The following is a 25,809-nucleotide window of genomic DNA, read 5'->3' as shown; positions in this document are numbered from 1 at the left end:
ACAGCAAGAGGTGGGATTTAAACCCGAGTCCTTTAACTACAGGTAGTGACTCTGACTTTATTGCCAATGCAAGGCTTTGTCTGCAGCGATTTTAAAACTACATGTGTACAAAACAAAGGGAATTAGTACATGTGTAACAGCACATTGAGTCTGACTGAAAAGCACATCTGTAACTGTCAGTCCTAAACACTTTCATCCAGCTCCTGACCAAGAAAAAAGAGGACCCGCTATTTGGCATAAACAGATTTCTGAACTTTCCTGTCACACCCAATTAGCCCAGACTTTCTAACTTTCGGAATTGGCTACAAATTAATTCCCAGCACAGTGAGGCGTCCAGAAGATATACTGTTAAAAAGAGCAGATCTGGTTTGATCAGCAACTATGAAGTGCCATTAAAACCACAATTTAGCATCCCTCCGCTGCCGACAGCGGGGTAAATTAATTTCCAGACTGGCATCTAACGATTTAGGAGCCTTCGAGACTTCCACCCCCTACCTCTTCAAGAGAAAAGATTCCCATTTAGCTCTTTTCCCCATCGTGTCTAACACGTATCATTAATCTGGCAGATTATGGCTCAACCGTTTACAGGAGGTTTCAACACAGCTTTGTTTCAGTATCATGCAACTGCAACTCTTATGCAGAAAAGAGTAAGTAACATCATAAAAAAATCATAAACAATGTATATGCATAAAAGAACTCATTTAAACAGCTGCCCTTTGCTGTGTTTTGCTTTTGTAATAAGTTGCTCGCAAACTCAAGACTGCAGTGGCGTGATGTCAGTGCGGCCACGGCTTCCTGAGCTAAAGATGAGCTTCTCCTCATGCAGAAGTAGCGAAGCGGAGTGTCACGGCATGTTTGGAGCCCCGGAGACCCCCGGAGATGGGAAGTGATGCCCGTCGTCACAAATCTTGGCCAGGGTGGAAGGACGGCTTACTGCGGGCATACTGTGAAGAACCACTTCCAGTATCCAATCCCTCCATCATCCCAGGTAATATGTAAGGCTCACCGGTCCCGACCAATGCTCTGCTCACTCAGTCTTTAACCACATTCCATCACTGCCCCATGGCTGCTCCAGCACTCACGATGATCTCAATTGCAACACCGTTGATCTAACAAAATAAACAAACACACACACATTCTGAACCACCTGTCCCATACAGGGTCGCAGGGAACCAGAGCCTACCCAGCAACACAGGGCATAAGGGCAGAGGGGGAGGGGACACACCCAGGATGGGACGCCAGTCTGTCGCAAGGCACCCCAAGCAGGACTCGAACCCCAGACCCACTGGAAAGCAGGACCCGGTCCAACCCACTCCGCCACCGCGCCCCCCTCAAAGTAAACAATAAGCTTAAAACTAATTTGGGTAGAAAATGCCTCTCCCTCTTGTAATGGAACCGATTCATCCTGGGAAATCACTGGTACACAAATTCCCGTAAAGGAGGGATATGACTTAAAAACATGTCTTACCAAGCCATCGACCTAGTAATAATACAAAAGCAGAAATTATTATATTAATTATAATGTTGATGTTAATAATTACACACAGGGCTGTGGAGTCGGTACTCAAAACCTTAGACTCCGACTCCAGTAACCAAATAATTGCTTCCGACTCCGACTCCACAGCACTGCCCAAAAGTTGCATATTATTTTGGGGGTTGACTTATACGCCGGCATATACGGTGCATTTAGTCTGAGTTGGTACATTTTTACCGAATTTGACTCCATGACTCTGATTCCACAGCACTGGCTAAACATGTTAATTATTGCAAGCTCCATATACAGCGTGATCACCTTTGATATACATGGGTTCCTGGATAACAAAAAAGATAGTGACTTGTAAACGACTTTTTACTCTGTTAACAGCACGATTCCTTGTGTTTTTGTTCAGTTGAATGGCATCGTCCATCATATCAGATGCTTTGTGACAGAGGGGTGCACTTGGTGTCTCAAGACCAAAAGGTTGTTTTTTCTTTCAGTGGTGTCAGTCTGGCTATTTTCTGGCTATGTTTAGTGTATTAACCTCTAAATTACCCTGGAAATAATGACCACAGTGCTTTGCAGAGCGAAAGACTTAGGCAGTGATCTTGCAAACAAGAGAGCCCAATTATCAAAATGCGTCAGTAAAAAGGTTGAAAGGGCATCAGCAAAGGTTGCAAAAGCAGAGAAAAATAAACTGAAAATGATCAATATAACATTAAAAGATATGTTTTGTTCAGTAACCAGTTAATTTAGTTCTGTAACAGTGTTGATTTAAACAAGAACATGAAATAGACTGTCGCACTGAAGGGGTTACATGTCAAAATTTTTTTATATATCGATGATTTTTTTATATTGAAGAGTACTTCACACTTATGCAACTGGCAGCCCACTTTCTAAGTAAGGGTAAACTAAAGTTTATCACCAACAGACAAAGAGCTTTAGACACAGACATAGGATTATCAACACAGTTTGTTTCTGTGATCCCATGTTACTGGTTCACATCCCTCAATTAGCTGCCTACAGGGGTGCCATTCAGATAGCAGGTAATCAGTAAATGATACAATAGAAAATTTGCATAGATATTAGCAGGCTGCTGTCCCGAGAAATTTGTTCCCCTAATTACCGTGTACTCCCAGTTTGCCTGCTCCCAGAGGCCACTGAACTCAGGTAGTGCTAGGCTCTCCTCGAACCCTCCATCCTCCAACTCCTTGTCTCCTTCGTCCTCCACCTCCTCGCTGCTCCCCCAGCCCAACGGGGAGCTGTCTCCGCTGGCAGGGCTATCCTCGTCTGATGAGGAGGAGCACGGCAGCTGCTCCTTTACTCGCAGAGGAAACAAAACCAGGCCTGCTTAGAGCCAAAAATTGAACTTCACACCAGTGGTGGTTGAATTCCATCTACAAACTATTCTCTTCTATAATTTTCACTTACAGATCTTACTGGCTCCTCTTCAGTCTCTGCCACCACTGACTCAAGGTCCTGCACTAAACTTTCTTGTGATATTCTTGGAGATAAAGCCATGGCCAAGCTTGGTGGCCTTGGAGGAGAAAGCAGAGCTTTCTGCTTCTTTGGCCTTTCAACCAAAGATTCTTCTGGTGACAATTTGGTGGCCATTTCTGCATGCTTGGACTTCCACTTCTCCTCCAGTTTTCTAGAAAATAAATTTGAGGGATTAGACTTGTTTCGCCCAAGGAGGCTAAAAAGCTGTCAAACATTCAGAACCAGCAACTTACTTCTTCTTCTTCTCGCGGTCCTTGAGTTTTTTCAGCTGGTTCATGTACTTTCCAACATCATATCCTTCAGCCTCAAGTCGTTCCAACAGACGCCTCTCCTCCTCCTTCTTCTTTAAGACACGGTCCTTTTTTCTTGCCTGATGGATACGCAAGTTCTCCTGAAAAGCAGACATTAAGCAACAGTTGAAGAAGACATCACCAACCACATTAAATGCAACAGACAGGAGTCCAAAAATGTGAATGTTGAAAATGTTTGACACAACTGATTCATTCTCTCGTTCATTCATTAATTGCAGAGGGGAACTACAACTGAAGACATCCTGACACCTTTGAAGTATGACTGAACATAAGCTATTGCTAATCTGCCTGCTACCCTATACAATGATTCTCACAACTGAGGCCTTTCATGAGGTTGTTGGTAAATGTTGACGGTGTAAAAGCCAAGAAAGAGAGATAATGTGGCAACATTCTCAAGTGAATGTTGGTATAGCAGGGTTTACCTTCTGGAGCACTTTCTCATGAGCGTCAATATGCTATGATTGCTTAGTGCCAACTTTCTGGAACAGTCTCACTTTTATCTTGGAATGACTTCACTATATTGCTTGGATTCTGGTGTGACTGTATGACTGTTCACAGAGTCGTGCGACTGGTGGTACGACTCTTCACCGTCTGGCTTTCTGAAACCATCTCACCTGTATGGTTGCAATGTTGTTCTTCAGAGACAGAGCTGCCTGCATCCTTCTTGTCTGAAGTTCTCTCTCCTCCAGCTCCTTTGCAGCTGCCTCATGTTGGATTCTAAAAAATAACATCAATACACCATTCCTGGTGTTACTATACTCTTGTAATTGTGTTGTAGAAGAAGGGTCTACCTTTTGACAGTCTCCTTCAGGTACACAGATGCTTTCTGTCGGCTGGCCCGGATCTCCTCTGCCATTTTGCGGCGCTTTTCCTTCTCCTCCTGTGCCAGAGCCTTCAGCTTCCTTAATCAACAAAGGAGATGAACACTGACACCGGCCATCCCACTCTGACACCAATCAATAGTGTACTCAACATCTATGTAAAGAATACTACATGCATCAAGAATTATCCATGATACTGCACCATTACACATCATTATGTCAATTACAATGTTAATAATAATCAATTATGATAGAAGTGTGCAAGGATCACAAACTGCTAAATTTAAGACAAACACAAATGATAACATCATGACAAAAATAATAAACATTTGCTACATCCCAAGCAATAAACACCAGGTGGTGGGGTGTTGCCTCGTGGTCCAATGCAGAAGAGGTCCAAAATCAAAAACTCAAAGGTTCTTGGTTCTGGCTCCAAAGTGGTGGAATGAGCTGCTAAATCTCTCTCAACATCCAGGAATCGTCAAAAACATGTCTTTCAGAACTGCTTCTCTCCTGACCTCCTATTTGTTCCTTGAACTTTCATACCATTATCCATTTCTTCAAGTTAGTTCTGTTTATATGGAGTGAGGTGGTATTGGATTAATTGACTACTTCAGGATATCCATCTGTATCTCTCATCTGTTGGTGACATTAACTTCTGATTTCTCCGAGTTACGTGTCGCTTTGAAGAAAAACGTCTGCTAAATGACTGAATATATATATATATATATAAATGGAAATAGATGAGTTTTCCCCTAATGCCAAGTTCACAAAACCCAAGAACTGAATGAGCCAATCCTTTAATGGAAACTTTTACAACACGATAGGTTAAACGACTTCAGAAAAACTACACTTTGATGTGTTGCATCCTCCCTTTCATATTTTCAAATCAGCCTGTGTATATCAGAGCACAAGTATGGAAGCAATGCAGCAAGTGTGATGATTGAGTGTGAAACGTCACTCGGCTACTCAACCTCTCTGAAGCACGTGCGATACCACCGGAAGGTGTGATCCCAGAATTTAACACAATTAGTGCTGAAAACCTGAGGTGGTATGCTAAGGAACAGCACTTTCTCAGAAATAGCTTGAGACAAAGGATAATCAGAAAAGTACTTTGGGGAAGGCAGATTTAGAAAATATAATTTATGATAAAAAAATTACTCATTAACATGAATTATGGATAACTGATGTAGGCAGTGGCAGAGACCAGAATGAGGAGGAAGTTAGAGCCCATTATGGACCATAGCTTACAGCCGGTCCCATGAGGTGGCCGTTGTGAGTTCCTCTAGTCACTGGATCATCAGTTACGGAGCACAAAGAAGTGCTTTTTGGGGTCCTTCTTACTAACCGCCATCCGCCTCTATAATGGCAGTCAAGGGCCTCTTAGGAACTCAGTGACTGGATGAAGGGAGGACAAAGGGTCACTGCACTGATTTAATAATCCTCACTTTAGTTCTAGTGTATCTGTAAATTCTAAATGTTGAACTGGATCTTGACAGGTGTAGTTACACTACACTTGTTAGACAGCACACCTCTTCACCATGTCTGGAACAAGTAACTGCACTGGCTTCCTGTACAGTTTCAAGTTGACTTCATCTTCATGCTGATCAAAAAAGCTTCCGATGGTCTGACACCTCTGTACCTCTCTGACTTACTGTCTTATAGTCTTTTCCCCATCTCACAACCTTTGTTCATCTGACTGGTCTTTTACACATTCCTCAAACTGTCCTGCATTTTTTAGAAAATAGGGTGTTCTCCAGTTATGCTCCTTGAACTGTGGAATATCCTTCCAAAGATTATCAGGGAATCTCCTGCTCTGGTACCTTTAAATCCAGCCTTAAGGCCCAGATGTTTAAAATGTCTTTCACATTACACATTTCAGTGATCTATCTCCTTTCCCTAATAGCTTACATTTTCCCTTATTGTTTTATTTTTGCAATTTTTTAAATGCTGTTATTTACTGAACAGTTCTTTTCATTATTATTATTATTATTATTATTATTATTATTATTATTTACACATACACCTCTTGGTAGATTTTCTACTGCTTTGTTTACTGTTCCTCACACCAATTTGTGTTTTGTCTCTCTCACATCTGCCAGTCCTGTGTTTACTGTCCTGTGCTTACTGTGCCTCAGAATTGTTGTAATGCACCAAAAGTCCATCTGTGTTTACCGTCTCTCCTGCTGGATCCTCAGCTGGGTCTTCCGGGTAGCCTCCTCCTCCCTGTGCAGCCTCTCTGTTGCTTTTTGTACCTTCTCTGCCTCAAAAAGCTTTTCCTCACGCTGCAACTCCTGTCGCAGGAGAGACAACCTGCCCAGCTCCACCTCCACCCGACAGAGCTCCACCCTGAGATGGGTCCAGGCATGGAATGCATTTGTAGTCTTAATAGTCTGTAATTAAACTCGTTAAACATAAACACATGCCAATGGAGCAACTTGACATTTTGCAGGGCTGTAGATTAGGACCTCATGACATTTCAGAAGACAGCTGAGTCCCGATCTTCAAGAATAAGTTGCGCAATGCCTAACGTTATAACTAAAATTAAGATTAAAAACTAAACGTGTTTCCCGGTGAAGTCCCAGAAACCCTGCTAATGCATCATCAGTTATAAAGAATTGTAAAGAATTATGAACATAAACCTTCAGCAAAAATCTGTGCTTTGCAGGAATGTACAAATTTCGTACACCACTTACAAAACATCAATTCATTTAGGTGTCACTTTTCTCAAAAACAACTTATAATGTTAAAGTGAGAAGTATTTACCCATTTATACAGCTGGGAAATTTTACTGGAGCAATTTTAGGGTAAGTACCTTGCTCAAGGGTCTACAGCCAGAGGTAGAGATCAAACCTGTGACCTCTGGAGCCAAAGGCAGCAACTCTAACCACTATACACCACCTTCCCATATAAACAATGAAAGACTTCTATTTTACATTTAAAGTAAATGAAGCAACAGTTTTTATCAACGTAATGCAGAAGACAATCTAAGTCCTAAAAATACGTAATGGCACACACTCCCTTCCTTGGTATTCTTTGCAACAATATGGTTATCACATTCAACCACACATTACACTTTAATGTTGATTATTATAGCTGCTGTGGCATAAGGACTCTCATATCCAAGGCATCTTGGACAGCTCACAAATTTTCCATGTGTCATTTTATAATGCTGGTACACGAGCACTTCTAAGATGTTACATCCTGAAAGGCCCCTTCTGGGATCTGATCCACAGCTGCTGTAGTTTACTAGTGTGCTGTGACTCTTTGGAGAGGCGGAGACTCACTCGTGCTCACGTAAGGCTAGGGAAAGCTGGGCCTCCAGCTCCTCTTCTGCATTGAGTTCTGCGCTCAGCCGGTTCAGCTGAGCCCGCAGACGAAACAATGCCGCACTGTGGGGTAAAGACAGTACCTTCAGTGTTTTCTACAACTTTTACTAATCGTTTACTTGGCCATTTTTATTGCTATTTATTAAGTTGATTCATCAACTGATCCATTGATCCATCACTTGATCCATTCATCCATCAGTTTATCCATTTAAAAATTATTGATTGATTGATCGGTAGACTGAACATCCATCCATCCATCCATCCATCCATCCATCCATCCATCCATCCATCCATCCAGCCATCCATCGATGAGCGAGCATGAGTGAGTTCCCCCCTTGCTCTTTGTGCCATCTAGTAGCCCAGAGTTAGACCGACTGCAGAATTGATGTAGGTGTGCTGTGTTCTTTCCTTGCACAAAGAGTGAGAGCTGGGGAAGAAAACTGTAAAAATATTTAAATGGTTTACAACATGTGCTCCTCAAATTTTATTTCAGAGGGGACTTATTCAAGCTGAAATTCAAAAGGCTTTGTGTGGTACGCAAGGCCCCAGGGAGCCTTATGCTGTATTGATTATAAAACCAACCTTGTATGGCCAAGATTTCAATCTAGTTGGAATCGGGGTGTAACTTGGCTCAATCTGAGTTAATCACTGTCACTTTTATAATAACTCCAGGGAATTTAATGCACTACAAATGGTACATGAAAACATGGTAAAGTAGGTCAGCCGTGTTTCCTACCACAGGCCCCCACCTCCCACTCGCAGTGTTTTGTTGACAGCACCAGACGCTCCGGTTCCAACACAATTTTACATACGTGTTATCTTCCTCCTTCTGCCTCTCCATTTTTGCGTCCACCTTGTCCCTCTGCTCCCTCAGCTCAGTGACGTGCTGCTGGCATGCCTTCAGCTCCTCCCTTCAGAACACACACCCTGGATTCAGACACACAGCCTAGACCTCATTACCCTGGGAAAAACGATTACAGGTGGTTTGTGACTTCTGAAGCACTTTTGTTTTGACGACCCCGTTGTAAGTCTACTTTGTTGTTAGTTGAAAATCCACTTATGCTGTATTATATGAACCATAAGGATATAAAACAATTTACATGGATCAATGCTATGTTTTGTAACAGGGCTTTGTTATATTTTTTTTTTGCAAATTCTGCACATTATTTTGTTGAAATATTAGTATTACAGAAAAGTAATAATCTAAATACAATATGGCATTGTATTTTTATACAACAGTATTATTTTCACTTTCACTTTCACTTCCATTGTCTTTTGGTTTTTCTTTGCAGCAAGCCCAAAACACTCAGTTTTTTGCTTGCTAATCATTTTAAATCAAAGCAACTTGAAAGCAATCACAAACAAAAAGAGACGTAAACAAAATACGGTTGCTACTGGACAATGGGGTCAGATCATGTTGTCGTACAGCAGATGGTGCGATCATCATTAAGACATTAACGAAGTAAAATAATATAGCAAGGTTTTTGGGATGGCATTCCTAAGGCTGGGCTATTCTAAGTGACACTTGTCCCAAGTCAAAGACAACCTGTACTGTAAAATGACCACTAAGGTTATCCATACACCGTAGCCTGAACTCTCTCAAACTGTAGTTACAACGATAAAAATGAGACAGTGAATACGGCACAGACTTTAAACTTCTGGAAACTACACCTATATTGGGAGATGATTCAGAAACGAGGAGCACAGTATGGAGCCTAATTCTGTGTTTGGGTCATTGCCTTATAATAGCACCACCCAGTGCAGGCATAATTGGGTGCATTACCGTGGATGAGTTAAAACACAGTAAAGAGACACTTTTGCTCTAAAAGCCGTGCCAATGTGGCGGCTCGGGAACAGATGATGGCCCGCCGGTGCAGGGAGAACACCAGCTCTGTGTGCGAAAGCCCTCTGTCCGCAGTCGTACATCAGCGACGCGTTCCCGCTGCGTGTTCCTGCTGCCATGTAATGAGCTGCAACGCGCCAATCTGCTCCCAGGCCGCCAGCAGGCACAGCCGGAGTGGCAACGAATATTTTCCATCATTCCTGAAGGCACCGTTTCAACAATTTTCTTCCTTCCCTCTTTCCTTTACTTTCATAAACAGATGGTGCCCCTGTATGTTGTCCCAGACATGCAACTCCTCAGCTGTGACCATCTTTCCCTATAAGGCACTTTTACCCCATAGATACACCATTCCACCTGTAGAAGGATGCAAAATGACTCACATCCATTTCAAGTTGAAATTAAAAACTTTAACAAAACAAAAATAATTCTCATATTGACAAAAATCTTATTATGAAAGGTGTTCTGGAGAAAATACTGTGCAGACATTTACATTTGTTCATTTAACAGACACTTTTCTCTCAAATCAGTGTTAAACCGACAAACTGACTTAAAATAACTAAATTGTATTTTTCTGCGAGATACACATTAATTTGGAGAAAAGCGTCTATTAAATGAATAAATGTAAATGCAAATGTACACTACTTACAATTATTTGTTCGTTTTAATTTATTAAATTAAAAAATGTACTAAATAAATCATTCTTGTTTTATTATTTTAGTTTTCTAACTGTTAATTCAAATATTTTAAAATGAATTTTTGTGCCGTATGATTTCTTTACAGTACTTTCCAGTAATAATTCAACAACTCAATGATCACGGAAGAAAATTAAGCGAAAAAGAGTGAAAAAATGTCAAAAATGGCTCTGCCATAATGAGGTATGACAGCTCACAGGCAAAGGACAGCCTGTTCAGGGGACAGGGCAAACATACCTGGCACCATGTGCTGTCATGATAACATTTTTAGAACAAAGTGGGGTTTAAAATAGATGGGAGCAGCCGATGTGGAAAATGTCCCTCTGTTCCGAAGTGGAGCCGGACCGGCAGTGGAGCTAGTGGGGCTGTGTCGCCTTACGGAAGAGCTAGTGGAGGGCGGCTGCAGACCTGGCTTTCAGGACCTCCTGCTCCTTCTGCTTGTAGAAGGAGTCCAGCTGGTCCAGGTTCCTTCTCAGCTTGAACATCCACACTCTGTCCGCATGGCTCCTCCTACCCGCAGCGATGCCTTCCCTGTCCAAAACATCAGACGTGAATAAGGAGGGGCACATGGTCTGCTATTTGAACTCGCACCTGAACATGTCCCATTTGCTGGATCCATACTGATTCTTTCACCGTAACCACAAAATTTACTCATGAGCTTCAATTGTGTCATTCGCACCCCCAGAAAAGCAACTGCATATGTGTAAAAATCTGGGAAAAAACACAGGTGTTCTATAAAACAAGTGTTTTTTAGCACTCACTGTTTTCTTCTTTTAGTCTATGGGAACATTTTAAAATGCATTTTATATATTTTACATTTTGGACTTGCTTTAGTAAGAACAGGTACCAATCACAGACATGCCAGAGTAAAACTGTAAGTAGACGTCTTATCAATCTTAAGGTCCACATTGTTAAATCCTCCAGAGTAATAATTGTTAAATATATTTTTATTGTTTCTAGGATGTTGTCCAAGCTCCACCCCAAACGTGTGATTATTTAAAACCATACAATATCCTTTATAAGTTGAATTAGGACTTAGCACTGCAGCATATCTAGTTGAGAAGATACACTTGAAAACATATATCCTCTACAGTGGATAAAATGATTATCTGGATCTCAGACAGTGCAGTACAAACCAGTCCTGGGAGAATTCGGTCAACTCATCTGCCGTTGTTGGAAAAGGTTTGTCCTCGTCGCTGACATCGCTGACCTCGCTGACCTCAATGACCTCGTTGACCTCGCTGACATCCTGCCCTTCATCTAAATTAAAAATTCAAAATTACAAACAATAATAATGTTAATCAACAAGGCTTTTCAAAAGCTTCCTACATTATTTTAATCATGGAAGAAATTAAATAAGTAAGTTCTGAATATTTGTTGTATAATATAGTCACAAAGTAGCCCAAAGGAAATATGTCATCAAATATATATTCTACTTCGGAGATGTGTTGATACAAGAAAAGGGGAATCAAACTATTGGGGGAGCAGCTGCCTTTAGAGACAAAGATCACAGGTTTGAATCCCAACTCAGCTGTAGTACCCTTGAACAAGGTACTTACCCTAAATTGCTTCGGTAAAATTACCCAGCTGTATGTATGGGCAAATCATTGTACGTTGCTTTGGTGAAAGGCATCAGATAAATTAATAAATATATTGTAAATGTAATAATATAAATTATCTGACATAGGAAGCCTACATTAACCTGACCTGGTTGGTGTAATGTTGGCACTACTACTTGCACACCAAGGACCCACGTTCAAATCCCACCTCCTGCTGAAGTACCCTTGAGCAAGGTACTTACCTTAAATTTCTCCAGTAAAAAAAAAGATGTATAAATGGGCAAATCGTAAATGACTTAGTGTACAAGTCAAGTTGCTCTAGAACAATGTGTCAGCTAAGCGAGTAAATAATAATGCTTATTTATTGTACAATTTAACGTAAAATAAATATAAATGTACTTTGCTAACTTATTACAGAATGTAGCTAATTCAGCCTCAGTTCGTTTGTCACCTCCCGACCCCCCGTAAGATGAACATACCGTGAGTTTCAGCCCCCGGTGAGACAACACAGAATGCATTCTGGGTAGAAGACTCTGGGACATCTGAAGGTTCTTCAAGGGGTCTCTCCTCAGCATCCATTGCGACTTTCACAGCCTGTGATGAGATATGAGATATAGTAGAGGACTGAGCAGTGGGGTCACTAGGGTTGGTGTCACCCCACCCATGGACCTCCTCCCATACCAGACAGAGAATCCTTAGTGATGTTGTTTGTACTGTTACTTGTTGTAATTCCTGTATATCACCAAATCATGTAATGGCAATAGTAGTGACAGAAGCAACTAGCTAAATTAAAATTATACCTTTAAATTACAATATCATTCGCACAGCCTGAATCGTATTTACATTTACATAGTTTCATGTGGTTAAAGTGAAAATTCGGTAAGAAAGCAATAGAATTCAAAGTGAAACGTTAAGAACTACATCAAAATGATGTTTATTTTACCGTTATTGAGACAGGTTCATGTTCATAAATACTAATTACCACAATACTGTAGCTAAAACACGGGAAAATGGGACAAAATCGGCGACGAAAACAAAACAAAAGCGCATTTGTAGCGCGCGGAGACGAAACCACGTGATTCGAAGCGTCATTGTAATTGTAATTGTACTGTAATTGGGTTATAATGAGAGCTCTGGGCGGAGCGCATTAGAAAGTTCAAAAAGTCAACGAGCGCAGAGTTTTATCCTTGTAGGAATATTGATAGATCATGTAAACTGGGTTTTTTTTACGAAAAATGTTTTTGTTTTTATAACGAACTACAGGGATATTTCTATAAAAAATAATACATTTCTGGTGAAACACTGCACGCAAATTTTATAGACGCTCATTTTGGTATCACGCCCCGCGTGACACCAGTGGGACTGAGAGTCTCATTAGCGTGAAATCAGCCCTCAACAATCCTGCCAAAGAAGCCAAAGAAGAGCTGCACAGAAATGAGACTGCTGAAATTGTTTCCACGTCTCGTGGCCCATACGCGTGTTTGGTGCGAAAGAACAGTTAAAGTTGTCCTCTTCAATCATTATGAAGACCAATATTTCACATAGATGATTATATTATAGAGAGTGTGTATAATAACAGTAGAGAACTGAACCCGAACCAAAAACACACAAGTGTCAGAAGTAACTGTGGTTTGGGGACAACAGTCGTATGTTCTAAAATAAGTCTGAAACGTGAACATAATGAATAATAATAATAATAATAATAATAATAATAATAATAATGTATTGTAAGAGCACAGCAGTTTCCATGACGCGGTAGGTAAGCAAGGGACTAACTTCTGGAAACGTACACATCATCATGAGTCTGAGGAATTAAATAACGATTAATTTAGTCATTCTGAATAAATGGCTGAACTTAGACGCGTTTCTCAATAGAACTGAACGGCAAATAACAAGTTTTAAACACGATGCAAATTACCTTGAAACGTAAAGACTGACAAAGAGCACCTGAGGAAAACTCACTTCGTCCTCAGAAATCGAGCTCGCGCCGCTCCGGTCGCGCGTGGCGTCCTCTCCGTTCCCATGGAGACGGACTGAACCACCGCGGAGGCCCAAAGGGTCCGAGAAAACAATAACATAAACGTCGCAGCGTTTTAAGTTTATCAGGTCTGTGACACGTGCTATCATAACAATTTTGCATAATGTTTTCCTAAACAGGACGAAATCCGGAGCTAAAAAGTCCCACACATTATTATTATTATTATTATTATTATTATTATTATTATTATTATTCCTTACAGAAGATTGATTGTTTCCCAGCTATTTGTTGGTTTGCCATTATATGCTTAAAATTTCTGCGTTGTTTTATAATGGAAAGATCAATATACTCATAAGGTATAGTTTTGAAGTGACTAAAAGTTTTGTAGCACCCGACACGTTTGCTACATTTCTGTTTATTTGAGCACATTACACCCAACAAGGTGTTTCCAGGCTATACAGTGATGCGTTAGAGGATGATCCAACATCTAGTTGATGCAACATCTGGGAACATCATCCCAGCCCCCCCCCCCCCCCCCCCCCCCCCCTTTACTTTTACTTAATAAGGAGTAAGATGTAAATGACCAAACTGATTCAACAGTGTTATTAAATGATGAGGTAAAAAAATAAAACCGACGCCTTGCTGCTACATACTGGCAGTTTTGAGAGGACTCTCTCCACATTGCAGTTTGTCAGAAAAAAAAGAAATTAACTGTGAAATTATGCAGAGTTAATACCTTGTCAAGTGTGCTGAGGCTCATCTGCAGTAATGCTGCGGGAAAATCCGTTCATTTTGAGACGTTTTGCCTGGATTATATGCCACATGTGCTGCAGTGGCTCCTCCAGCACACGCAAACACAAAGTGTTTATCAGATATGTCTGCACTGTTTCCAGCTATCATTTTAGACAAATATGATGTTACACTTGCCTATTGATAATACACCTACTTACCAGATACTCTTCTCCAAAGCAACTTATGTAGTGTTATCAGCCCACACACCTTACTCACCGTGGTGACTTACACTGCTAGATACACTACTTACAATAGATCACTCACCCATACATCAGTGGAACACACTCTCTCTGTTACTCACACACTATGGGGGAATCTGAACATCATGTCTTTGGAGTGTGGGAGGAAACCAGAGCACCTGGAGGAAACCTACACAGACACGAGGAGAACATGCAAACTCCACACAGACTGAACGGGGATCGAACCCATGTCCTTTCACACCACCCAGGCGCTGTGAGACAGCAGCAATGTTTCCTGTGTCACCCTAATAGGTAACTACACAAAGATTATTTTTGCCAACAGGACAAGCATGATGAATGTGTGTGATGGGCTGATGTTTGATGACGCTCCCTACCACAAATGAATGTGATATGTTTTTCACCGAAATCCGACTGGCACTTCTTTTTGGGAATCAAGTGTGGGAAATAACAGAGTAAGGAACCTGAATTGTGGTGCCAGCTGTTCACACCTTTTGAGTGAAAATGAAGAAAAAAAAAAACTAATTTAACATGCATGTGACTGAGCTCGCAAGTCAAAACCGATTGCCGCTGGAAGGCTGGTTGAGTGACACGATGCGACGCGTTAGAAGCCGCCGGCTGGGCTATTTAGCTTCGGCCGAACGCAGGCCGACACGGTTGGTTGAAGGACGCGAAAGCGGGATGGGGGCACACATTAGGCCTTGGCAGACCGCACCGCTGGCTCCGGTGGCAACCGAGTCTCAGCGAAAAACGTGCACGGGAGTGAGTGACAGTGGCTCTGATGGCTGCTGCCAAAGATGAAGGGAAAATGAAGGGAAATCACTTTCCATATTTCATACAAAATGGAATTCAAGAACATTAGCCACCGGGGTAATACATAATCATAACAGAAATCATTGCTGCTACTGCTGATATACACAGGGAATGTAATATTCTGTGGAAACATTCTTCGGTCGACTTGCCTGTCGTCGCTGGGAAAGTTTTGTAGGGGCGACTGATAGCGTAGTGGTTAGAGCTGCTGCTGTTGGACCCATAGTTCACAGGTTTAAATCCCACCTCCAGCTGTAGTACCCTTGAGCAACGTACTCACCCTAAAATGGTCCAGTGAAATTACCCAGGTCTATAAATGGGTAAGTAATTTTAAGCTGCTTTGGAGAAAGACATGAGGTTTGATTATATGCTTGAAATCAAATCTGATTTTAGAAAAAAAAAAGTGACTGCATAGGGTGTGATGAATGAAGACTTTTACAAGCAGATATACAATAAATACTGTATATACACACAGGCGGTCCCCGGTTCACGATGGGGCTGCGTTCCGCGAAACCCATCATAAGTCGAAAATGCATTTAATACACCCAATACACACCTCTGCGTGACAGACTGGGAGATGCGGCTCGCTGCCGCTGCCTAGCATCGCAAGTGAGTATCACTCATATCGCTTTCCCAGGAAAAAATCAGAATTCATATTCAAAGTACGGTTTCTATTGAATGTCTTTCACCAGCTCACCATCGAAAAGTCAAAAAAATCGGAAGTCAAACCATCGTAAATCGGGGACCACCTATATATCTATATATCAGCCTGAGCAAGGATGATTTATGTCATGATTATGAGTGAGACATTGTAAGTAGTGTATCTAGCAGTGTAAATCACCGCGGTGAATAAGGTGTGTGGGCTGATAACACAGTTTGTTGGAAGTCACTTTGGAGAAAAGCATCTGCTAAATAAATAAATGTAATCAATTACATGATCAAATATAACAGACTTAAAAACCTTAACCTGTAGCAGAACATTAGTGTATATCATTGCATTTATAGTTTTGATTTTTAATTCCCCAGCATCAACACACAGAAAACAACATCTGATGACATTACATTTCCTTGCTCTGCTCTATGACTACATTAGCTAATGAACATTCAGAATTTACATACTTACATTTTTTTACAAAGTTTAGCTAATGAAGGAAGCTTTTCCAGTGTTGTCTCTAATTTTAATTTCATTTTCATTTTTAAATGACACTTTGAGGAAAAGCTCGTTCATTATTCACTAGCTGTTGTAGAAGGGTTAAAGACGTTTAAAACGACCAGGTTGACTCACAGCTGTGTTTAAATTGGTGTGAAATAAATCCGAAGTGTCTCTTTTCCGGACAGCTACAAAGAGACGGAATTATAGGAAGAGTCAAACTCAGGGAAGAAAAAGCAATAAGCGCTTGGTGCTTTGGAGTGTCATTCTTCAAAAAGAAGTGGATTATTTGGTTAGGTAAATGAGGCCAATATTTATCTGTCTCACACTGAACACACACGTCTCTTCATGCAAGGGTCTGCTTCATTACAGCTTAATGGATTTCAGCAGAGCTGCCCAAATGTCAATTAAACGTGCTGCTCTTAACTGTATTTCCAGTTACTTCAAATCCAAAACTCAAGAAGGGCTATCAAAACTGTTCTTCCGACAGGCTGCAGATCCATACCCCATAATTATTATATGGATTCACAAATTTTACATGTGAAAAGTTGTCTGATATTCACTATCTTATGTAGCATTCCTTCATCAAAAGCAACTGGTAACTTCTGCATTTATATAGTCAATATTTTTGCACATTCTCCACCTCTTTTTTAAAGGTCTCAGAGAAAAAACACTCTAGGCTTGGAAAATACTTGGCTTTCATCAGATGAGGAGGTGAAAAATGAAATCTGAGTTCACTTCATGCACTACTGAGTCTAGTAGCTCATTGGTCTTCCAAACAATCTCCCCCTAAATTGCAATTTAGTGGTTGACTGATTTTCTTTGCTGTAGTCCCCATGCACTGTCTCCTTGTGTTACGAACATTCGATTTACAACTTTTCAAACATACTGACATTTTCCAATTAACTAATTTAGTCTGAGTGCATACTTTGTTATATTCATTCATTCATTCATTCATTCATTCATTCTTTCTTATATTAATCTTATCTTAACTGAATCTTAAATTTAGTTTTCTACATTTTAGCTTTAATTCAGTTCCCTGTATATTTTCTTTTTTAATTTAACTTTAATTATATTCTCTTGTGAGGGGGTGCGGTGGCGCAGTGGGTTGGACCGCAGTCCTGCTCTTCGGTGGGTCTGGGGTTCAAGTCCCGCTTGGGGTGCCTTGCGGCGGACTGGCGTCCCGTCCTGGGTGTGTCCCCTTCCCCCTCCGGCCTTACGCCCTGTGTTGCCGGGTAGGCTCCGGTTCCCCGTGACCCCGTAAGGGACAAGCGGTTCTGAAAATGTGTGTGTGTGTGTGTGTGTGTGTGTGTGTGTGTGTGTGTGTGTATATTCTCTTGTCTTTTTTAAAATATATTTCTCTTTTAAATATATTCTTTTGTTTGCACAGTCTACAGAGTTGACTAGATTAACATTTCACTACAGGTTGTATGTGTGTATAACTGTGTGTGTGACAAATAAAATCTTGAATCTTCATAGTTATACATACTGTAATTTCGGTGTGTTGGACAGTGAAAACAACCTGCAGTTCCACCCTCTGCCTTTAGTTGGCAGCAAAACACACCTCCCAAAAAAGAGGAAAAGTGTGGAACCACCTGGATTGAAATTCCTCCCCTGGTTTTTACATCTCATTTCCCATGTTCCTGACTGCTGATTCTCAGTGACAAGAGAATGAACCTTCCACGTGTGCGATGAATCAGTCAACATTCATATGAGATGAATAAACAATCAACACTGAGATACAATATTATGATATCATTGTAAGCACTCTTCTGCCTGCTGCACAAAGCATTTTGTGGTAATTTTTTTTTAGTAAAAGACAAGTGTAAGGGCTGGCCACTAGGGCTCCCCAACCTAGAAGGCTCCAGTCGGCTTTGGAAGGAACAGCGCCATCCACTGATAGCTGGAGATGTGCAGATCCCCACTAGATTTTAGCTTTGCGCTGATTTTCTCAGTACAAGGAAGGCAAATATCAGCCATCCACAAACATGCGGCCTGTTTGGTGAAGTGCATGTGAAAGAATTGTTGTACGAGCAATGTAATTTTGGCAAAAAACTGGCACAGTTCAAAATTTGAAAAATAATGTCTAAGAAAATCCTCATACCTTTAGATGTTTGCTGGGGAAAACGCTGTCTGCTGCAATACTTTGTTATCGAACTGCCTGCTGAAATATTTATGCACTTGAAATAATTAGAAAAATTCTCTGCCATGGCCTCTACTGTTAATGACCAAGTGCTGTGGTGGGAGACCCAGATTTAAAGCTTTTGCAATGTATTGTTTAGCTTCAGGGGGGAGTTTATCTCCATTTTTATCTCAGAAAATAACTTCATGCCTGGTAGCCAAGGTCGAGTCCATCAAGCATCATTATTGCCTTAAGGTTTATTTTTGAAGCCTTGTCAAACAGAGCGATCTGCTCCAGATTTTATTTGTTTAAGTGGTATTTTGCCTTTTTTCACGGATCAGTAGATGCATCGATCAAAGTAGGCTTTGTACAATAAGTACCAACAATATGCAACATTTAACTGCAGCACCGTACCAGAAAACTGATGTAAAATGCTGCGTTATTGTGACTGTATTTTAGAAAACATCCATTCATTCATTCATTTATTTAGTCATTCGTTCATTATCAACAACTGCTTATGAAATGCAGGGTTGTGGTGGTCCAGAGCCTATCCTGTTAGCGTAGGCTCTGCGGCAGGGTAGACCCTGGACGGGGGCCAGTGCAGTGCAGAGCAGTCTCTCTTTCTGTCTCTCTCCAACACACACATCCACACACACACCAGCAGAAAGTATTATCACTTTTCATTGCTCTTTAATGCGCTTGTCACAGTAATATTACAGCAGAATATACAGTGGGACTAAGGACTGAAATCGAAAGCAACGACATGGTAAAATGCCACAAAATCCAGGGAAAAAATAGAAAAAAAATACAGAAACATAATGCTACAAATACACTAATGACATAAGGGATACATTTCCGCAGTGGAACAATATGAAGTCAACCACATTTTTAAACAGAAAATATTGATGAATCAATCATTATTATAAAAAAAAAAAAAAAACATTGTCTTTTGATATGCATAGTGATGATGTGCAAAAATATTGCAAACATACTGAGTATATAAAAATTTTACCAAGCACAGCAAAATATGTATATCCTTTTACCATACTTCCCCACTAAGCCAATGTATCAGAGACTATCATTTGAAATGAAATTTTAAAATGATCTAAACACATGCATTTAACAGCTATTTGAAAACCCGAGTAAATATTTTGACTTTTTTTTTTCTGGAGGCATTACTGCTCCCCCCGTCATTATTTGAATTTGAGCTCTGAAGGCACCGAACCGTGACTTTCTGGTCCGTGGCCATCCCTTCACTTTCCATTTTGTTTCTCATGTGCGCATTATCTAAATTTAACCGAGGAGATTTTCCGTGTGACGACTGCTGACAACAGGGCGCCTCCTCCAGCCTCCCGGATGGCGGGCACACGAAGTTGTCTGAGGACGAGGGATCCGCTGCTCTTTCCGCGAGTCTCGCTTTGCGTTCTGAGATGCATAATAGGAGGTTGGTTCCTCTATTGTGGGAAATTAAGAAAAAAAAACACAGATGACTGGCATGTTTTCTGGACTGATAAAGATCTGATGAGACCAGAAAAATTTTGAGTGAATCTTCGAACCTGGTGGTGAAAAAGTGATAAAATCGGGAGGTGGTGGAGTATTTTCTCCATGCAAAAAGGACTGTAGAGAGAAGGAGGGTATGGGATCATGCCCCCAGCAGACACTTAATGGGCCCCTTTCTCAGACCTGCCAGGCCCCACCAAAGAGACAAGTTATGGCAGCAAAATGCCAGCTTGCATTTACTTACAGCTGGGCTGCATGGTGTCATGTGACCCGTAGGGTGTTAAGAAAGCCATCAACTTGGCCACCTGTATATGAAGGTCTGATTTGACGAAGCTGTCTGAGCAAATTGTTTGATTCCTGTCACTCACACACACACACACAGTCTGAAACCACTTGTCCCAAGCAGGGTTGCAGTAAGCAGGAGACTAACCTGGCAACACAGGGCACAAGGCTGGAGGGGGAGGGGACACACCCAGGATGGGATCCCAATCCATCACAAGGCACCCCAAGCAGGACTCGAATCCCAGACCCACCAGAGAGCTGGGCTAAACACTGATGCATTTTGTGTGATTTCATTGTCACGAAGTCATTTATCTGAAGCATTTCTCCCTATACTAGGTTTATACTCTAATCAGCTGCTTACACTGATTTACCTGCTTGTACACATACACATCGTCTGAACCTCTTGTCCAATACGGGGTTGCGGGGAGCCGGAGCCTAACCCGGCAACACAGGGCGTAAGGCTGGAGGGGGAGGGGACACACCCAGGACGGGACGCCAGTCCGTCACAAAGCACCCCAAGTGGAACTCGAACCCCAGACCCACCGGAGAGCAGGACGAGGTCCAACTCGCTACGCCACCACACCCCCTACTCCTGCTTGTACAGCTGGGAAATTTTTATTTGTGTATTAAATATGGGGTAATAAATATGCACATCGGAAGGTACAGGACCACTAGTAGTGTAATGTCTTTTTGCCCAACGGTTCCAGGTTCGAACCCCTCTCTTGTGCTACTGGCTGGGTGGCTTAGAGAGTAGCACTGCTGTCTCACAGTGCCTGGGTGGTGTGAGATGATGTGGGTTTGATCCCTGTTCAGTCTGTGAGGAGTTTGCTTCTTCTCCCTGTGTCTGTATGGTTTAACTCTGGGTGCTCTGGTTTCCTCCAACACCCCAAAGACATGCTGTTCAGGTCCCCCCCATAGTGTGTGAGGGACAGAGAGAGAGTGTGTTTCACTATTGTATGGATGAGTGACCCAGTGTAAGTAGTGTATCTAGCAGTGTAAGTCACCTTGGTGAATAAGGTGTGTGGGCTGGTAACACTACACAGAGTTCATCGGAAGTTGCTTTGGAGAAAAGTGTCTGATAAATGAATGTAATACCTTGATCAATGTACTTACCCTGAGATTTCTAGAAAAAATTACCCAGCTGTTTTAAATGGGACGGACTGGCGTCCCATCCGAGGTGTGTCCCCTCCTCCTCCGGCCTTGCGCCTTGTGTTGTGCTCCGGTTCGCCGCGACCCCACTTGGGACAAGCAATTGTAGACATTGTGCGTGTGTGTGTGTTTTAAATGGGTAAATAGTTGTAAGTAGCTCAGTGTACCTCGCAAACACTGTAAGTTACACACACACACACACACATTTTCAGAACCGCTTGTCCCATACAGGGTCGCGGGGAACCGGAGCCTACCCGGCAACACAGGGCGTAAGGCCGGAGGGGGAGGGAACACACCCAGGACGGGACGCCAGTCCGTCGCAAGGCACCCCAAGCGGGACTCGAACCCCAGACCCACCGGAGAGCAGGACTGCGGTTCAACCCACTGCGCCACCGCACCCCCTCACTGTAAGTTACCTAGGAGAAAAACTAAACAAATATGAATGGTGGACACATCTCTGGGAAGCTGCCAGTAACTGTTTATTTCTCTTGTTCTCGCTTTGGAAGAAGCAATCGTGTGTACCGTCCTCACCGTCAGACCTTCTCATACCTTAACAACGGACCTTTCCGAGGAGCAGGCGGCGAGACCTCTGACCGGATCTCATGCGGAAGGAGGAGGTGGGCATACCGTGGTTTAATAGGATGCGGGACTCTCGAGTTTCATCATAACTCACCGCCGCTTTTACATACACCTACCTGCCAGATGCCACAGAACTGCAAGTTCTTCAGGAGAAGAATCTCCAGTCCCCCCCAGGTGGAGCGTACAACCCGAGCGAACAAAAGTACTAAATGTACTACATCCTCCATCTGCAGCAACCGCCTGGGCAATTAGTGCTGCAGTGAGATACTAGACACACACACACACACACACACACACACACACACACACACACACACACACACACACACACACACACACACACACACACACAAGATGCTGCTTAGATTCACCAATAACCTTAGCCTTAGGAGAAACCTACACAGACACAAGGAGCACATGCAGAACTCCACACGGAGAAAGCGTGTCAAACCCCTGTGCGAAACCATTTCCCAAACACACCGCGGTCAGAAAGGCTCCTCTGACAACGCAGCGCTGCTCACGAGCCCTCGCTGAAGGAAGGATCTTCTGCTACGGCACGTTATTGGTATCATCATCTGCGTGGTGAGCTTATAACTCGTAGGGTTTATTCCAGGGAGCACAGACACGGGCTTTTAACACAGGCTTATGAAAAGCTGCCCCTACAAAAGGCTGAACTCCAAATTCCCCACCGGCCTAAATCAACAAACCAATTAGATTTTTAAGTGCAATCATCTCAGCGAACTCTTACGGCTCTTCAGCAAATATCCTTTGTGTTTCCAAATCGATAACTTCTTAATAAATACCATTGGACGATGTACTTTTTTTGCACTGCAAAACTTGTGTGTGTGTGTCTGTGCGGGTGTGTTTTTGCAGGGAGGCGCAAACTATATGCCACTGTACAGAACAAATAACATCCTCATGAATCTTTTTCTATAACAGATTCCTCATTTGCATGAATTCCATGCATTTCTATGTTTCTATAATATTCTCTAATACTCAGTTTCAATTTGTCTCCAATGATTTTTTTTTTCTCATCATTAATGCCACATATTTCAGTTTTTCACAGAGCTTAATTTGTCAACTGGCTGTCCTCATGTACACCCCTCCCCGGCGGCCGACACCCTTTCCTTTCCCCGGCTCTGCTGCGTGCCGCTCGACGTTAACGCATCCTTGCCGAAAACACATGACAGGCGAAGCTAGAAGCCTCCGAAGTTCGGAGCTGATTAGCGAAGGCCTGGGGGCGCCGGCGGCCGACACAAAGCATATTTTGTACATCCAGCTAAAGCACTGGGCCAAAAAATACGCGGGTGTGTGCTCTGCAAACAGCAGTGCGCTGGGGACAAGAGTTGTACGAAAGTGGTGATGCGAATTAGGAGTGAATATGAAGTGCCCCACAACCCTTGCTGTGATAAGAATATGGTTAAACAAAAATGAAGTTGGCACTAATTCATGCAGAGCCTCTAGATGGCAACTGAAAAAATTACAAAATTAACGTTTCGTTTATTGTCTGACACACACATTGTTCTGCTTTAGTGATATTTATTTATTATTTTCTTATAATAAATTTATATTTATATAGTGATGATCTTTATCAATTATATTTATTAATGATATTTATATATTATTTAGGTCCTAACAGAGTAAAACATTGAATGAAGTATCAGTGCTGAAATTCAGCAGATTGCATTTGCGCAGAACAATGTTCCAACATACGGAGTAAAACAATTTCTCCATACCTGTTCCCTAGAATATTCTGTTCTTTAGTTTTCCTCGTTGCAGTATTTTTTACCAAATGCTCTTGCGTGTTTTTAGAAATTGGCCATTGCGTCCTTGAAAAACAAAGCAACGAGAAAGAGTGTGCTTGTGTATATGTGGAATTGTCCTGACTATAGGCAGTCCCCGGGTTATGAACGTCTGACTTACATACAACCCGTAGTTACGAACCACTCTCTGTAAAGGCTACTATATTAAAAATTTGAGTTACATACAATGATTCACACACACACACACACATTTTCAGAACCGCTCGTCCCATACGGGGTCACGGGGAACCGGAGCCTACCCGGCAACACAGGGCGTGAGGCCGGAGGGGGGGGACACACCCAGGACGGGCATACAATGATTCGTAATAACAAATCAAGCTACTTTGCGACACACATCAAAACATTGCCATGTTTTGCCATGGCACCAAAGTGTAAATCTGATGCAAGTGATAGTGGTGCATCAAAGAAAAGGAAAACGATCATGATTGAAACTGAAGTGGAAATAATAAAGCGACTGGAAAAAGGTGAAACGCCAGCGAACACTGGAAAAGTGTTAGGCTACAGTCGGTAATGGAGCATGTAAAAGGCTCTGTCCCAATGTCTCCCTCTCTCTCTGTATGTATTGTAGTAACATTTATTATTATTATCTATTTCTATGTCTCTCTCTCTATAAATACTGTAGTTACATTTATAATAATAATAACTATTATTATTATTATTAATGCTGTTGTTGTTATCATGATTATTACTGTATTATTATGTTAAAGATGTTTTAGTGTATCTGGAAGTGTTTCTTTAATGATTTTTATGCATAGAAATGTACACGATAAACTGTACACTAAGACAAACATTTGACTAACTGACATTAGATACCCGCTGTACCCAACTGTTCCAACTTACATACAAATCTGACTTAAAGACAGATTTAAGAACGGCACTTGTTCGTAATCCAGGGACTGCCTGCAGTACATTAAGCAATGTATTTGTCAATAGGTAGCAGTGTTTAGAGCCATTATCTTGCAGTCAGATGTTAGATTTGAACCCCTGCTCCAGCTGTAGTAGCCTTGGTCAAGGTACTCACTCTGAACTAGTAGAGTAAATGTTACCCATCTGGACAAATGGGTAAATCAGTGTAAATATAGAATACAAACCTCAGACTCTGCAAGACTTTGGAAAAAAAGTGAAATCTAAATGAAGAGAAATATTAATCAAAACTTATTTTGAAAATTAAAGTTACTGGCCACAGAAATCCTTGTGACAGCAGCAATAACGTTGCCATTACATCACAAATAGTAATGAAACACATATTCATAATAAGCTCTTAGAGCTAGCTATTGCTCACTGAACTAATACAGAAAGGTCAGTTTTATAATTTATATCTTGTTCATTAGGGTTAGGGTTAGAATTAGAGTTAATGCTAGCTCTTAGCACATCTTCATCCTCTTGGAAAGTTAATGGGACTCGTGATGGCTGTAGGTTCAAGTCGTGGTCAGATCATCTTCCAACGTGCTGTTACAGTCACAACTTTTTTTCTGAAAGCTTTTTTGAGTATTTTGACAATTATTTGCTCAGGAATTCAGCTGTACTATCTCTGCTGCAACCTGGAGATGCAACCATTTTATTGGATGTCCACTTTTCTGACAGCTGGACCAACTGCTGGCCCACAATTGTAGTTATCAGTATCCAAGGAGATGCACAGGCAGGGATTTGAAGGAGGCAAAAAAGGGTAATTTCTTAACAATTAGGCTGCCTGCAGTGTTCAAGGGGGCAGTTTAAAACATCACAATAACCTATGACTTATGCAATATATTCCTCCAAAGCCTAAAGTCCACCAATCTATCCACTGTTAAAGCTAATTTCCACCATAATAATTACTATTAGTAAATGAGCAGTAATAGTAGTAGTAGTGGAAGTAATAGTCTTAATTTATTCTTGTAAAATTACATTATTAAAGT

General features: G+C 41.7%; 1 protein-coding gene across 1 annotated transcript in view; it reads right to left on the bottom strand.

Moving 5' to 3' along the window:
• Positions 1 to 13,534, bottom strand: part of cfap74 (cilia and flagella associated protein 74) — a 53,211-nt gene extending 39,677 nt beyond the window's left edge. Inside the window, exons 1-12 of the mRNA XM_018746684.2 lie at positions 13,451 to 13,534; positions 12,012 to 12,126; positions 11,110 to 11,233; positions 10,382 to 10,504; positions 8,251 to 8,349; positions 7,397 to 7,501; positions 6,285 to 6,458; positions 4,080 to 4,190; positions 3,903 to 4,005; positions 3,211 to 3,368; positions 2,909 to 3,128; positions 2,604 to 2,795 (exon numbers count right to left, since the gene is read on the bottom strand). Coding sequence (XP_018602200.2) covers positions 2,604 to 2,795; positions 2,909 to 3,128; positions 3,211 to 3,368; positions 3,903 to 4,005; positions 4,080 to 4,190; positions 6,285 to 6,458; positions 7,397 to 7,501; positions 8,251 to 8,349; positions 10,382 to 10,504; positions 11,110 to 11,233; positions 12,012 to 12,111 — 1,509 coding nt within the window. The 5' untranslated portion in view covers positions 12,112 to 12,126; positions 13,451 to 13,534. The remainder of the gene's footprint in view (positions 1 to 2,603; positions 2,796 to 2,908; positions 3,129 to 3,210; positions 3,369 to 3,902; positions 4,006 to 4,079; positions 4,191 to 6,284; positions 6,459 to 7,396; positions 7,502 to 8,250; positions 8,350 to 10,381; positions 10,505 to 11,109; positions 11,234 to 12,011; positions 12,127 to 13,450) is intronic.
• Between the last annotated feature and the right edge of the window lie 12,275 nt (positions 13,535 to 25,809).

Source organism: Scleropages formosus, chromosome 2, assembly GCF_900964775.1.
Source record: "Scleropages formosus chromosome 2, fSclFor1.1, whole genome shotgun sequence".
Taxonomy (NCBI): Eukaryota; Metazoa; Chordata; class Actinopteri; order Osteoglossiformes; family Osteoglossidae; genus Scleropages; species Scleropages formosus.
Note: the sequence above shows the minus strand (reverse complement) of the source record. Positions and strands in the feature narration are given on the sequence as shown.